General features: G+C 48.3%; 1 protein-coding gene across 2 annotated transcripts in view; it reads left to right on the plus strand.

The window, feature by feature from the left end:
• Nucleotides 1–15,500, plus strand: part of Myo16 (myosin XVI) — a 418,849-nt gene that overhangs the window by 344,403 nt on the left and 58,946 nt on the right. For both annotated transcript variants that reach the window (XM_075986134.1, XM_075986133.1), the window contains exons 30-32: nucleotides 3,523–3,751; nucleotides 5,528–5,796; nucleotides 12,089–13,279. In XM_075986134.1, coding sequence (XP_075842249.1) covers nucleotides 3,523–3,751; nucleotides 5,528–5,796; nucleotides 12,089–13,279 — 1,689 coding nt within the window. The remainder of the gene's footprint in view (nucleotides 1–3,522; nucleotides 3,752–5,527; nucleotides 5,797–12,088; nucleotides 13,280–15,500) is intronic.

Below are 15,500 nucleotides of genomic sequence, written 5' to 3' on the forward strand. Positions count from 1 at the left end.
AGAATTTAACACATCCGGTTTAGATCTTGGCCAGAGTTCAGAACCTTGTTCCACACCAGAGCATCAAGTCAAACATCTGTATTGGCCACGTCAGGCCAACCCCTTACAGAAAAGCCCATGACAGAGAGACTATGGTCCTGGTCTCTGTAGCTCAGGTGCCTAAGTGTAATGTAGGGTCAAGGGGGAGGGGGGAGAAGAGGAAGAGGAAGGAGGAGGAAGGCATGGGAAAGGGGGCAGCAAGGACTGCAGTGGCATATCGTGACCCTGCACTGGTCTCCCTGACTGATTCACAGGGCTCTTTACAAACCCACTAGCATCTCTGAGGTCCCCCGCACTCACTGGCCGCGGTTCCATGGTCAGTCCCTTGCCACTGACTCTCAGGCTCTGTCACCTTCTCTCAGCAGACATCTCTTCCTTAAACACTTCCCTGCCCCAGAGAAAGACTGGCAGATACCTCCATTGGTATGGCATGTCACAGCTCTGGCTCCAGGGCCCTGCAGCCTGCTGCGTTGTTCACGCAATCCCAGCAGCCCTGTTGCGAGCTCTCAGGCTAGTCTCCTGATGCTACTTTTTCCAGCCTAGGGCAGTAATAGCCTTGGCTGAAGAGGCTGTCCCTTCTCTCTGACCATGACAAATGGGCCCTTGTGACTCCATCCTGCATCCATGCACGGGAGACACTGGCTGGGGGTATTTGGAACCTCTGCCTGTTCCACTCCAGGTGACCCTTGCACCCATGCCTCACCTGGAGGCTGGTTGGAAATGCTGCCTCAGCAACACCCCACATTGACTGGATCCAAACTTGGCTCCCAGCCGCAGCGGAATCTGGGTCAGGAAGAGCCCCATTTAACACAGTGCTATGTGTGAACCGAGCAGGGCACCCGGGCACTCCTGGGAAATGTCCTTAAATATAATTAGAGAAATCTGTGCCCCTCTTCCGCATGATGCCCACTTGAAATTTCTCTCCAAGTTAGTCTCACCAACTAAGTTGCTACCGTAACCAAGCTAGGGCAATGGGCTGGGCAAACTTTGCTGGCTCACTTTTCTGAAGATAACAATGGAGAGAAACCTTGAAAATACCATTGAGAGAAAAACCATGATTTCTTTTTAAATAAGTAAAATAATGGACACAAAAAAAAAGCTTTAGAAACCATGGGCTTTTGGAAGTAAGCATTTGTTACTGATTCATCTCTTAGAATCGATATTCTCTCAAAACTTACATAAGTTGGAGACATTTCCATTTTTATTTCATTTTTTGTGATCGTTAGTAACTACTTGGAGAAAAGAAATTTTTTTACATTTAAATTTGGAGGAAAGTAAAATCAAAAACGCAAACTAAATGAAGCTGCCAGTGACCCAGGGGCAGAGGCGGGCTTTGAAACCGTGGGCAAATAAATCTCACTGCCCATTTCCAAACAGGCTTGTTTGGTTGTGGCCCTTTGTCTAGAATGGTAGTCTTCTGCAACCGTGGACTCTGTGAACGATTTCCAGAAGGTTGGCTGGTAGGAGAGAGAGGGCGAGTAGATGAGAGCCACCTTCCCATGGGACAGCCGTAGCATCCTAGGAAGTCGGGCCCTTGCTCTCCGGGTTAGTCTGCTTTGCTTGAAAGAGCTTCCTCTGGACTGTGTTTCTACCTTTGTCTTTTGTTTCTGTCCAATGCAAGAAGAACAAGCAGGTGGGCGGCCCAGATAAGGTCTCCCGTCCCTGCCATTGCCCAGTTACATTCAGTGCTTCTGTCTCTTATCCAGCATTTTATGTTCCTCAAAATCTGACATACCCCTTACTGTTAAAATGTTGTTGTTTGTAGATTAGTTCGGCATGGCCATCTTGTAGGGAACTTGATGCGACTGTCTTCTAAAGTAGCTTTTCATTTAGCGTCGTCTGGATTTAAAGGGAGAAAGTCTTGAGGGTGCTAGAGCTCTTTGCATTGGTTTTGTTATTTTGTTTGTTTTTGTTTTTTAAGCCTTAAGTGGAGAAAGCTGTGTCTAACTTTACAGCATCTCTAAGACAGCCCACATGTGCGCTGCCTTCCAGGCACGGGGGAGTCTCACAGTGATTTCCCTCCGACACTGCCTGTCTTTTTAATCCACAGTTTACTCTAATCTGAGGCATCTGAAGCCTGAAAGGATAGCATCTCAGAGGCTGGCAGGCTAACCTCAGCAGTCAGCAGTCTGTGATGGTCCCATGCATCGGCAGGGGCTGCCCTTGCATACATCAGGGATAAAGGCCAGTTCCCGTTCTCAGAAGGCAGCCTGCTCCATTTCCACCCCACGTTAATTGTTAGCAAGTTCTTCCATCTATTGATTGCAGTATCCTTCCATGTGACTTCCCCTATTGCTGATCTGTCCCCCCTGGAGGGCCACAAATAACAGCGAGAGGGCTGCAGGCTTGGGGGATGGAGCGCCTCCGAGCACAGAGGGATTTGAGCCTATGATCTGCAGCTCCTTGCTTGTGTTTACTGGAAATGAAAAGAATTCCATTATCATTGTGACCAGCCCACGGAGCTCCATGTGTTATATTGTTTCCGCATTAACTGTCTGAGATGGCCAAGTGTCTTTAGATCCTGTCCCCTGATTTTTCTTCTCTTCAACAAAATCCCTGCTGATCAATTATTGGTTACACTAGATTTTAAGTTAACTATTCCCCAGATTTTATACATTTTCTAGACCTGTAACCCTGAGAAGTAGGAAGGGGATGTCTCCTATTGTTTCTGTAAAGCCTCTCTAGCTCTCGGGGCCTTTCAGTCTCTAGTAATTTCAGGAATTACATCACAAGCCTAGGAGTAATATGAGAGAGTGTTTTAAAACCATCCCATGAAGCCTTGAGTTCCAAAACGCTTCAGGGGAAGCCGCATCTAGGTTTTTCTCATTGATTTGATCCAGGCCATCTATGCCAGCTTGTGTTTTTACAAAAAGAAAACAAAAGGATAGAGGTAGCTCTTGTGAATTTTGCACCAAAAACCTCATTTAGGAAAAGGGATGCTCATCATGCCGTTTCAGTTAAGCTCTCTTTGCTTTTATAAAATACCCCAACAAAAGTAATTTAAGTGTTTATTTGGGCTCACAGTCCCACGGGGATACAATCTATGTTGGTAGGGAACCTTAGTGATAAGAAGGGAGGCTGGATGGTCACATTGTATCCATTCCCAAGAGGCAGAGAGTGAACAGAAAGTGGAGCAGGGCTATCCAGTCTTCTGCCTGACTGCAATGATGCATTGGTTAGCCTCCTGAAGGTTCATCACCACTCCCAACAGCTAGGGACCAAGTATTCAAACATGTGAGACTATGGGGGGCATTTCACATTAAAAAAAAGGATGCTCCCCAATTTAAACTGGGGTGTTCTAGCAAATTCTAACAAATTGAATGTGTTAGTTTCTGGTTGCTGTGTGTGTGTGTGTGTGTGTGTGTGTGTGAGAGAGAGAGAGAGAGAGAGAGAGAGAGAGAGAGAGAGAGAGAGAGAGAGAGAGAGATTGGGTTTCTCGCTTTACATCTTCCCTCTGACCTAGGGTTGTGTTCGTTTATGCAGTTATAAGAGGGTTTCTGGCACGCCAACACTTACTTCAGAGAATGAACATCAAGCAGCAAGAGGTCACGTCCATCAAGAGCTTCTTACAAAGCACAGAGGACATGGCGCTGAAAACCTATGATGCCCTGGTCATTCAGAACGCTTCCGACATTGCCAGGGAACATGATAGGCTCCGGAAGGAGGTCCATGCTTCCTACCACAGGAGCAAGCAAGAAGAAGGAACAAAGAGGTAAGGCCTGTCTGTAATCTTAATTACTCTGAGACAGGTCCTGGGAGCCAGGGACTTCTGATGACCCTCAACACAAGACTCAATTAAACAAAGAAAAGTTGGGGGACAAGCCTGCATGCTGTGTTACTCGAGATGCCCCAGCAATCTCAGGGTTGCTTTTCCTGAGTGGTTCCTCAGGAGCAACAATCTCCATGGGTAAGTTCAGTCAGAGAAAATAACACCGCTTCATTAGCCGCATTTGCATTCCTTGAAGCCTCACTGTCTCTGAACCATCAAAGTCAGCTAGCAAGAGTTTTGAACACTCTTGTACAGGTGCAAGGCCTAGGAGGCTGGCTAGTAGAAATTTCTGGAAATCTGTCCAAGGAATTCAGGCACCACTGTGAAAACATAAATGTGGTGAACATATCAAAACACCTGTGTATGAGGCACACATCCAGGGAGGCAAAAACCAGGCTCACACACACACACATATTCCTGACTAGGAAGCCGTCAATTCTTCCTGAACACCTCAGGAGCCGCCCCCTCCCCTTTCCTCTCTGAAAATGACTCCCTCGCCATCACTGTCAAGTGATTTTGCTATTGTTTTTGTTGTTCTTAAAGTGGAAATGGCTATGTGTCTTTGCTAATTAGCTTCCGATATTTTAGTGATTAAATACTGAAAAGAAAAAGATTCCCTTTGTACTGAAAACTGTAATTAAACATTACAGGGAAACAAATTATCCTCTGAGTGGCCTTGCTCTCGTCCTCTGTGACTTCATTTTCTACATTGGGCAGCCAGCTCACACGCTGGTGGCTTCCATCCCTCTTGGTGCTCTGACACACAGAGATATAATTATGAAACGGATCGGAATAAAGTCCTGGGAAATGAACTCACCAGAGTCTCACACGATTCCCCTCACACGTGAAAGATAAAAGAAAAAAGAATAAGTCAGACACCTACTCATTTTCAGTGCCTTCCCAAGTTGTATTTGTTATTTTCCCTACTGGAGCTGAGCAGGCGCTCCAGTTTCTCAGTTCCATTCTGTGTTTTATTTGCCTGATATAAATTAAGTGAAGAAACATTTGTCTGTGATTTGTTGATACCAGCAGTTCACTTGGCACCAGGCAGCTCACAGTCACAGCGAGAATAATAATTCTGCACATAATTAGTAATTGCTGGTGAGATTAAATGAACAGAGAGAGAGAGAGAGACTAAGAGAGAGAGAGATTAAGAGAGAGAGAGAGAAAGAGAGAGAGGGAGACTAAGAGAGAGAGAGACTAAGAGAGAGAGATTAAGAGAGAGAGAAAGAATGCCAAGCTGTGAATTTCCCTTGTTCTGTGTGGAGCACACTCATCTGCATGCCAGGGGAAATGGTGATGAACTCCCCACGCTGGCTGCAACACTAACTCTCTATTAAGATGGATTTCCCACAAATTATCATTCAGATTGAAATTCTGCCTTTTTGATTTGCTTAAGAACCAGACTGTGAAAAATTCATTCTGGGGATGGCTGATGGGAAACACGAAGCCCTTTTAGTACTTGGAGCATTGCTGGTAGAATACTGAAAAGCAGCCGTGATGGAAGACATCCCCAGGGCTCCATCACAGCCCAGACAGGCCTGGGCAGCTCCCCTTGGGTGAGCAGGTTGCTAAGAGCTGCACACAGATTTTCCAGCAAGGCTAGAAAGGTTCCCGGGCAAGGAACCTTTGTCAAGGGAGTGGGCTCATCACTGTCACCTGAATGACACACCTGGGCCTCTGTGCTCTCTGGCTGTTCATGTTTTCTCTTCCCTTAAGAGCTGAAGACCAAGGAGGCTCCCGGCATGTTCACTCTAACTCCGTGCCGGTCTCCATGGCAGTGGACAGCCTAGCTCAGACTCTTGCTGGACCATCCATCCGGTCGCCCTCACTGCACTCTGTGTTCAGCATGGATGACAGCACTGGCCTCCCGTCACCACGGAAACAGCCTCCACCCAAGCCAAAGAGGGACCCCAACACCCGACTGAGTGCCTCCTATGAGGCTGTGAGCGCCTGCCTGTCAGCCGCCAAGGACACAGCCAGTGAAGGTTAGCCAAAGGGGGCCAAGTGGATGCTGTTCTCACGGCTCACTGATGTGCTGTGTTCCGGTCTGTTAGTGCCCATGGCACCATTGCGGCCCTAATATATTTTTTAATAGAAATAAATCCAATTGTTGGCTTGCCAGCAGCTTTTAATCATTAAAATATAAATAATATTCAAATCCTTAAGCCTCTTAGGGGAAAGCTTCTTATGTGTCATTTCCTTCACTCCGGGTCCCACCTCTGCATTGAACTAGAAGCTTCGAAGCTGAAGCAGTATTAAAAGTTGCTAGCTACTCCATAGTAATTTTTCTCTAGTTAAAAGGTGAAAGTATTCACCAGACTTTCCTGATTATGATCTAATTAAAAACTTAAGCTTCTTTATGTGGTGAGTAAAATGATAGATGCAGAGGGGGATTGCCACAAAATTCATTTTGTGTAACTTTTGAGGCCAAATGGCAAAGAGCTCTGTTTGAGGAGTCAAGAAATGGTTGCACAGAAAGTGGAAATGGCAAACACTATCCATCAACTCTCCCAGGTCCGTATACTGTGAGTGTGCGCTGATGACTGCGCTAGACTTGAGGTAAAGCAAAGCAGGTAGTTCCAACAGGACATTCACGAGTCTCACAGGTTATAAATAAAGTGGGCACAGAGGGCTCACATGGTGGATGACCACCGTATACCTGTGTGCCTGTGTCCTTCACGGAAATGGAGCAAACTGCATGGGGATGGGAGGGTAGTAAGCAAGTCAGCTCATGATAATTTTAGCCACAGGCCATTGCTATAGAGAGAAAAGAGAGGTGGTGGTAGCCTCGGGTAAGTGAGAGAAGATTCTGGAGCTAATGCCTGAGAAGACCTCACCAAAACCTGGCATCCTAAGATATGGAGTCGAGTGGGCCAATGATACAGAAACACAGCAAAACAAACTCAATTTAAAGGAAGACCCCTGACAGACACTTAGAGCAGCGGCAGCATCCAAGATCCCTTCAAAGCCATATTCTTTAGTGCCTTTAAGAGAGAAAAAGAGGGCCAGGTGGTGGTGGCGCACGCCTTTAATCCCAGCACTTGGAAGGCAGAGGCAGGCAGATCTCTGTGAGTTCAAGACCAGCCTGGTCTACAAGATCTAGCTCCAGGACAGGCTCCAAAGCTACAGATAAACCCTGTCTCAAAGAACCAGAAAAATAAATAAATAAATATTTTTTTTAAAAAAAAAAAGAAGGAAAGAATAAGAGGACTGGAGAAGTGTCTCAATGGTGAGGAGCACCAACTATTCTTGCAAGAACCCAAGTTTGATTCCCCATGTTCACATGGTGGCTCACAACCATCTGTAACTCCAGTTTCAGGGGATCTGGTACCCTCCTCTGACGTGCGGGTACCAGACATGTGTGGTATACATACACACACGTAGGCAAACACTCACACAGAGATACAAATTAATATTTTTTATTTTAGAAAGAATAAGATAAGAAAGGCCTTTGTAGGAATTTTTTGACCCCAAAATAAAGGCAGCTATTTTTTAATGCACCGGTGGTATTACCACAGCTTTTAGAAGGTGGTGTGAGAGAAGCTCACATGGCCTCCGTATGCAGCGTGAAGGGTGTCTCTTTCAAGTGACCTGGAGAAAGGAAAGCAGCGGAGGCCAGGGGACAATGTCGAGGGTGTGCAGTAGACAGCCCCTGGACGCAGGATGAGAGTTAGAACAGGCACTGGCCGGAAGCTGGTTTGCTCTTCCACTAGGTGGGCCTGTGAGAATCAGCGTCCCATCAGCGAAGCTCCTTCGATGGGGCAGGGGAGTAGTGGCCCAATCTCATTGCCAGGGCCACTGCTGTAGGGTCTCAGCTCCAGACCTAGAAGAGAATCTTAGAAGAGGTGGGTGGAATGAGGAGAAAATTCATTTGAGCAGTGTGGGTATTGAAAGGGGCATCTAACCTGCCAAGATGAGATGGGGTAGTGATGACGGAAGACTCAGAGAAGGCCAAAGTCTCCAAAATATGGAACAAGGTTCAACACTACAGCATGAGTGAAGCCAAGCCCTGTTTCTCTTTGTGCCTGGCAAGCTGACTTTATCAACTCCCTGAACAAGTCTCAGAACCTCTTGGGAAGCCCAATCCGAGGTCCCTAGGTTCTGAGCATACTAGGAGGACACTGTTCTGTCACCAAGGTGCCACAAGTCACATAGATGTGAAGATAAAGAAAACAGAAAGCATGAATGCAGAATGTGCCCGTGCCCTGTGATGGACAAATGAACAATAACAAAAATTCTGGAGGCACTGAGCCTAAGCAAAACCACACAGGTAGAGCTGGAAATTGGGGGCTCTTAAACAAATCCTCATCGTCTCTCATTTTCCTCTTGTTCTCTTCTGATGTTTGCATGAACCCTGTCTTATTTCCAGAGATAATATGACCAGGTTGTGCTGGTGTGAACAGTGACTTAAACACCACCAATGTACCTACACACACACACACACACACACACACACACACAAAAGGAGGTATTTTGTTTGTGGAAATGTTTCTCTCCTCCCAGAGCTTAGGAGGCGTTGAACACAACTTCAGGGTCATTCGGCTAGGCGTGGCGTCTCCGACTCCTGAGGCTGGAAGTGCAGTGTGACTTCTGAGTTCCTGTCAGATACCGAAATGCCCCAATATTCCCCCCAGTGACCAGGGCTGTTTTCAGACTTTGTTTCTTTGGCGTTGTTGAGTGCTTGTGATTATTTTACACAAAAACTTAGAAACTAAAAAAGGAAAATGCTTGACATGAGTAAATTTTAGTTGTCCTTACATCCGTACTTGCAAATAAGCTAATCACGTGTACGCACCCCAAAATAGCCACCAGACCAAATTAGATTTCAATACTCTAACTATGGCTTCCCTAATTTTAGCTTATGAAGAATGAAGATCCCTCATCCTGGCCCACAAAGACTCCAAATTAATATTCAGAGGGCTCAGCAGGAAGCTGTGTTCCCTGCAGAATCACTGTCTTCCTCCAGGCAAGGCCCCTGCTGGAGCTCCAACCATGCTTTAAGGAGCGTTGTTTAGCTCCCATGACCATCTTCAATGGCTAATCTCTTGCTGCAGAGTCGGAAGAAAAAGAGGGATGTTTGCTGACATGGGGACCTTCTTCTCAGTGTTGCCCATCCTTAGAGCACCCTGTGGCAAATCACCCTCTGCAGATAAAGTTACTAAGTCAGGGGGCATGATATGACCTGTCCTTTGTCCCTCGGGCATCCAGCTTTGGTCCAGTCAGGGAGACCCCCAGAGCTGTTTCTTGGCTTCCTCATTCAACAGGCTCCTCACCATTTAATACAAAAGACCTTGCCTTTGAAGCACGTCTGGAGGGGTGCTATATTCATTTCCTACCGTTGCTTAGCAACCCACCCAAACAGTGATTTAAATAAGGTGATGGCTGTTCTCTGTCTCTCCAGCTTTGGGTCTCAGTAGACATGGATTGTCTGGTGGTTCCCACTCAAGGTCCCACATGAATGATCTAGAAGCAGGTTACCAGGTCGGATGCCTTAGTCATCTGAGGCCTAGACACCCAAGGGTTTCTGAATCTCTAGCTGGCCTCTGCTTTGATGGCATAGAGGCTTCTGGGGTTAACCTGGAAAGCCAATGCTCCAGGGCCTCACCATAGGAGAGGAGAGGCAGGCAGATAGATCCCACCTTTGATGCAGGGGACATGAATCATCACTTCTGCCTCACCCTATCTATGAGGACAGTCTCAGCATCCTTTCCAGGTTTGGGAAAGGAGATACGGATTCAATCACTTGATAGGACTAAAAATAAATCTAGGGCAAATGTTTTGGAAAAATCCAGTAGCCTTCTGTCCAGTCTGAACCAAACAGTTCACCCTCTTGTCGTGTACAATAGAGTCACCACCGTCTGAAGCCCCCCCCCCCAGCCCCCTTCCAGCACCACCCGGACTCAAGGCTTAGACCGAACTTCCTTACACAGAGTGAGGGTCCCTGGCCCTTCAAAGTCAAGCTTTTCGTGTTCACCTGGGCAAGGGTCAGTAGACTTGTGACCTAAAATGACAGTCCACATCGGCTGGACAGACAGTATCAGATACGTGTTACATATGATCGTGCCTTAAGGGGGAAGGGATGTGACTCCCAGGGTCCCTTGTGTGTGACATTTACAACAACAATCAGTTAGTTGGAAATGGAGACCTGGCGCCAATTAGGACCTTCCTTGCCTCTTAGGTTGATGCTCTGGGATCTTCGGGTCTCCCTTTGAGTTCCAGTTCCTTGTCTTGACAGTGATGTAGCCTTAGGGCCAGTGTTCTCTCAGCCTGTTTCCTGGATATGAAATTCCAGGGACCAGAATATCTTCTCTGGGCATTGCCACATTTTCAGGGTACATGGACACAGTCCCTTTAAAGGCTTTGTGAGCCACTCATGAATCAGTGGGTAACACATCCCATTAGTCAGCAGCCATATCTCCTGTATTGGGTTTTCTTCACTGTCTGTGAGGAACCGTTCTCCTGTACTGGGTTTTCTTTACTGTCTGTGAGGAACCTTTCTCCTGTATTGGGTTTTCTTCACTGTCTGTGAGGAACCGTTCTCCTGTATTGGGTTTTCTTCACTGTCTGTGAGGAACCGTTCTCCTGTATTGGGTTTTCTTCACTGTCTGTGAGGCAACGCTCAGGCCCGTGGCTTTGCTTATTTGGAGAGATCAGTGCAGGGCTCCATAGGTCTCTCTGAAGTCTTAGTGGAGGATATTGTCAGCAAGCGTGTGGCTCCAAATTAAGTGCAGTTTCCTGCGGGTCCAAGTCCCTTCTCCATGTTGGAATAGTGTGCCCTCTTCCAACATGCCAGGGAGCCATGCTGGGGTCACAGATCAAGAAAGCCCTGATCCCTTTCATAATAAGTCCTTTGCTTTGTCTCTTCGATGTCACACTGGAAGGACCCTCCAAGCAGCTAGGACAGCTGGCCCGGAAGCATTCTCGGCCAGCTGGACATTATCTACCCACCCTCTCACGGCAGCCTAAGCCCTGCTCAGCTCTGTCTAGCTTCCTTCAGCTTCCACACCGCATGTGTCCTTGACCCCTCTCAGAATCTAGGCTACTGCTAAGGGTTGCTTCAATGCTGACCTTCTCAGGTGAGGTCACTGTGTCCCAAGCAGAGCCATAGTCCACTCATAGGCCCCAGTACTGCACAGCGTGCTTGGGGTTACAAATTCCCCAGATGTCAGTGACTTTGGATTTAAGGATGTTGGCAGTGTTCTCTGGTAGTCTAGAAACTGGCCTGTTCTCTGCAGCAGGACTGCAATCGTCTTTACACCTGAGACCCTTAAAGGTGTGGCTTATCTATTTCTAGGTCTGTCGGTAAAGTCTTTGGACCTTCTGACCCTGGTTCCTCCCCTCCCTGAGGCTTCTCTCTCCTTGAAGCTTCTTTTCCCTCCCAAGGAGTGTCTCTTCCCCTCCCTGAGGTTTCTCCACACATCCCCCAGAATGGTCTACTGTGAGGTGTCCACACTTCTCAAGTGAAGTCGGGATTCACTCAGAGACGCTTCTACCGGAATAGGAACTGCACTGCCATGGCCCAGCCTCAGAAGGCAGGGTCTTCTCAATATCTCTCTCAGCTGAGGAAAATGCTATCCGTTATCAGTCTGCTGGTCTGTGAAGTGGCACCATAGTGATGTTGGCTTCCTAGGCTGCCTGGGGAAGCTCAGGGGCTGCTGTGGGTCAGCGCTCTGGGGAGTTGGAATGATTGCTCGCTCATTAGGAACTGGGGAGTTAGCATCTCCGGTTTATAGCCACTGTCTATTTCTAGGACGACACCGTCATGCAAAGATGGCCATGGAGGTAGAAAACCAGCCACACACTTCGCCCTTTCCACTACGGTGTGAGCACAGGTTGCCAGGAGCACAGCAAAACCCTCTGCTCACACCCGTTAGCTTGTCCCCTGCCTCTGAGGGAACGGCTTTCCTCTGTATGTGAGGCTGAGGACAGGTGTCTTGTACAATTACAGTTCTACACCGCCATTCATTTGCACACCCCAAACCTCCAGGCACTGTCACCCAGGAGTAGTTCCCTCTCTGTGGGCTATTGCGGCTCATCCCGCTGCAGTGTGCAGCCTGTGCCTCTGGTGCTGAGACCAAAGGTAGTTTCCCTCAGTGGCCTTGGGCATCTAGGTCCCCCTTCAGAGTCCTAGAACACAAGCCAGGAGGCTTTTCTGTTCAGAGGACATGGGTGGTGTCAATCAAGATGATTCAGGGCAGGGTTGCTCAACCCCATATAGGCCTGGCTTCTCTGGGATACATTGCCAACTGACCCTCCTATGTCTGTCTTCTGCCTTAGCTCTGACACGACCCAGACCCCACAGCGATGATTACAGCACCATGAAGAAAATCCCTCCTCGAAAGCCAAAGAGAAGTCCGCACACGAAGCTTAGCGGCTCCTATGAGGAGATCTGGGGACCGCGGCCTCCTGGTGTGATGGGCCATGTGGGCAGGCATCAGGCTCCAGGGACACTGAGCGTGCAGTGGTCCAGGCCTGACTCGGTGCCACCATGTACACCACAGCTGCCCCTGCACCTGCCATTGCCACAGGGGGACTATGACGATGATGCTGAGCCTGTGTACATAGAGATGGTGGGGAACGCAGCCAGGGCAGCAGGCTCTGAGACGGACAGCCCCGACCAAGGCGAGTCTGTGTACGAGGAGATGAAGTATGTCTTGCCTGAGGAGGGCTGTGGTCCAGGGATGCTCACCTTCCTGCCTGCCTCACCTCCTCTGTTTTTGGAGACTCGAAAAGCCATCGTCTTGGAGGCTAGCGGAGGGAACTGCCAGCCCTTGAAGGACACGTGTGACATCCCTCCACCTTTCCCAAATCTGCTTCCCCACAGGCCACCACTCCTCGTCTTCCCTCCTACCCCAGTGACCTGCTCCCCAGCTTCTGATGAGTCACCCCTGACACCCCTGGAGGTGAAGAAACTGCCGGTCTTGGAGACAAACCTCAAGTACCCGGTGCAATCCGAAGGTTCCAGTCCCTTGTCGCCGCAGTCCTCCAAAGCCCAGAAGGGCGATAGTGACCAGCCAGCATCCCCTGGCTTTGCTGTGTTTAATGGGTCCAGCAGAGTCTCACCACCTTCCACGCCACCACCACCCCCAGGACCACCTCCTGCACCCTGTGGACCAGTCCCTGCACCCTGCCGGCCACCCACACACTTCGCCTTCCCACCAGATTCCGTCTTGGTTACAGCAGCTAAAGCGTTGACTAACTCTGACCTGCCCAGAGCACAGCCCAAGCCCAGTTCAGCCCCAATACTGGGTCCCTGCAGCTCCTTCGTCAAAACTCCATATTCACCTGGAAGGACAGTCAGAGCAGACCTTAGGAAAGCCTCCTCCACCTTCTCCCCTCCGAGCCCTTACAGCCCACCCAACAGCAGGCCGCTGTCCAGTCCCCTGGATGAGCTGGCCAGCCTCTTCAACTCGGGAAGGAGTGTGCTGCGCAGGTCCGCAGTGGGGCGCAGGATCAGGGAGGCTGAAGGTGAGCAGAAACCCTGGTGAGTGTGGGTGTGCATGCTCCTCTGTGTGCACAGAGTAAGCCACATCCTGAGCGAGGGGCCAGTCAGAGCTGGAGTCCCAGAAACTTGACCCCAGGCAACCAGTAGCAATAAGGTAGGAACTCATCTTTCTGTGACTTCTCAATGCCAGCCCTGACATGACGTGACAAATTTGCACTTGATGTGAGCTAGCAAACTTGAAATGCTCCTGCTCAGCTGTGTTGTTATTGTTTTCCTATGACACTTCCTTATTGCTTGGACATGGCATCCGTTGCCGGCTTGATGTTGCTGATATGTGTTTGATTTCCTATTCACCATCCCTCCCTGGAGTCCTTATGTTCCAACAGTATCTGGGATTGTCATCTGTCCAGTTATTCCCTTGTCCCTAACAGAGTGTGGCCCTGGTGGTCAGGTTTTCTTCTCTCATATCCCCAGCCCAGGGAAGAGCGAAGCTTCGTTCTGTTTCTGTTTTCTCAGACACAGCCCAGCTGAAGGGACAGTCTGCAGTTCCTGGCTACTCCAGGGAGCTGGCAGTTAGGTTGCTGCAGCTGGAGCCAGCTGCCAGCAACAAGAAATACCCTGTGTTCCGCAGATGAGGAATGCAGCCAGCTTCGCCATTCTCTGAGAATGTTCTGGCAATCTCTGATACAGTGCTCAGCGCATCTGTTCATCCTCGGTGTCCTGTGTGATGTGCTTGAAGATCCAACAGTCATAGAGAGGAATATATATATTACACACACACACATATAAATGCTCGTTTACAAAATCAAAATGTCTTCTCAATGTTCTCTTTTGGAGAGGAAATGAAGCAGGCATCTCTCTATCCCAAGGAGAAATGTAACCGCCAAACCCCCACGTCCCACTGAGGACAGAGGCAATGGGTACCTGAGCCTGTTTGGATAAGAGATTTCAGAGTGGGGAGGAGTCTTACTCGGGTAAGACCAGGGACTGATGCAAGAGCTGGACCCAGAGCAGTGTTCTGTGCACTCATCAACTTGCTCTTTCTTTAAGGAAGAATGCATAAATATGTTAGCTCCTCTGGGTTGATGAGAGCAGGACCTTATATAGTAAAATTAGGAAACAGTGAAAAGCAATATAAACAAAGTAGGGCAAGGCTAGGAACCTCTGAGAAGAGGAAGAGGAACCACTCCCCAGCTATGCCTTGTGAGGCTGATTGTTTAACTAACAATTTATTGCTAATTATAGGCTGTTAATAAGTGAAATTATAAATGTAAAGAACAACAAACTGCTAGAATTCTACAAGTCATATTTTATCACAACAACCAAATGGGATCTAAAAAGAAACCATTAAATAATGTCAAAAATTGCTATTTGGTGCTAGAACTAAAAGTTTTCAGAGTCCCATCGAATGTGCCTTCCTATAGGTCAGAACTGGGTGGATTCTTCTAGATTCCTTTCTGTTAAAAGGAGTGAAGTCCATGTAAGTCTAGACAGAGCTTGTTATTTAGAAACCTGGAGGGTAGGGCTGGAAAGATGGCTCAACAGTTAAAAGCACTTACTGTTCTTCCTGGGGGTGTGGGTTCTGCTCCAGCACCCACATCAGGTAGCTCACGGCAGCCTGTAACTTCAGCCTCAAAGGATCCGAAACCCTCTTCTGGCTCCCACGGGCACCCACACACAGGTACACAGGTGTGCTCATGTATGTGTAGATAAATAATGAAATAAATTGAAGAGGAGGAGGAGGAGAAAGAAGAAGAAGAGGAGGAGGAGGAATCAGCAGTCCCATCTCAAGGGTACAGACAAGTGTCAGCAAGCCTGTGGACACTTCCTGTAACTTTGCTTCCCTCCCCAGGTGACATCAACCTGCACAGCAGCTGAAGCACATAGCAGCACATCTCTGTTCCTACTTTGGATTGTCACAAAATACATTCTAATTTGAAAAGAAAATCCTTATGACCGTTTATGACTACTGTTGTCATACCCGAAATCCCAGTGACAGGAGCTCAGGTCCTCCCTGCCCAGATGTAGGAGTTCTCAACAACTCACTTGAGCATGAGGGAATTCTCTCTGGCCTGTGAGGGAAACGGGCTTACGCGCTTTGTCTGACATGCTCTCACGAGATAGAGCAGGCTGATCTCTGAGAATGTGAAAGGGGTTATGGGTAAGATGTGGAAGGGAGGGATTTAATGCCCCTGCCATGTGCTGGAGCAGCTTACGTGATTATTAAGGCTTACAAGGGTTCAT

The sequence above is a fragment of the Microtus pennsylvanicus genome, chromosome 9 (assembly GCF_037038515.1).
Source record: "Microtus pennsylvanicus isolate mMicPen1 chromosome 9, mMicPen1.hap1, whole genome shotgun sequence".
Classification (NCBI taxonomy): Eukaryota; Metazoa; Chordata; class Mammalia; order Rodentia; family Cricetidae; genus Microtus; species Microtus pennsylvanicus.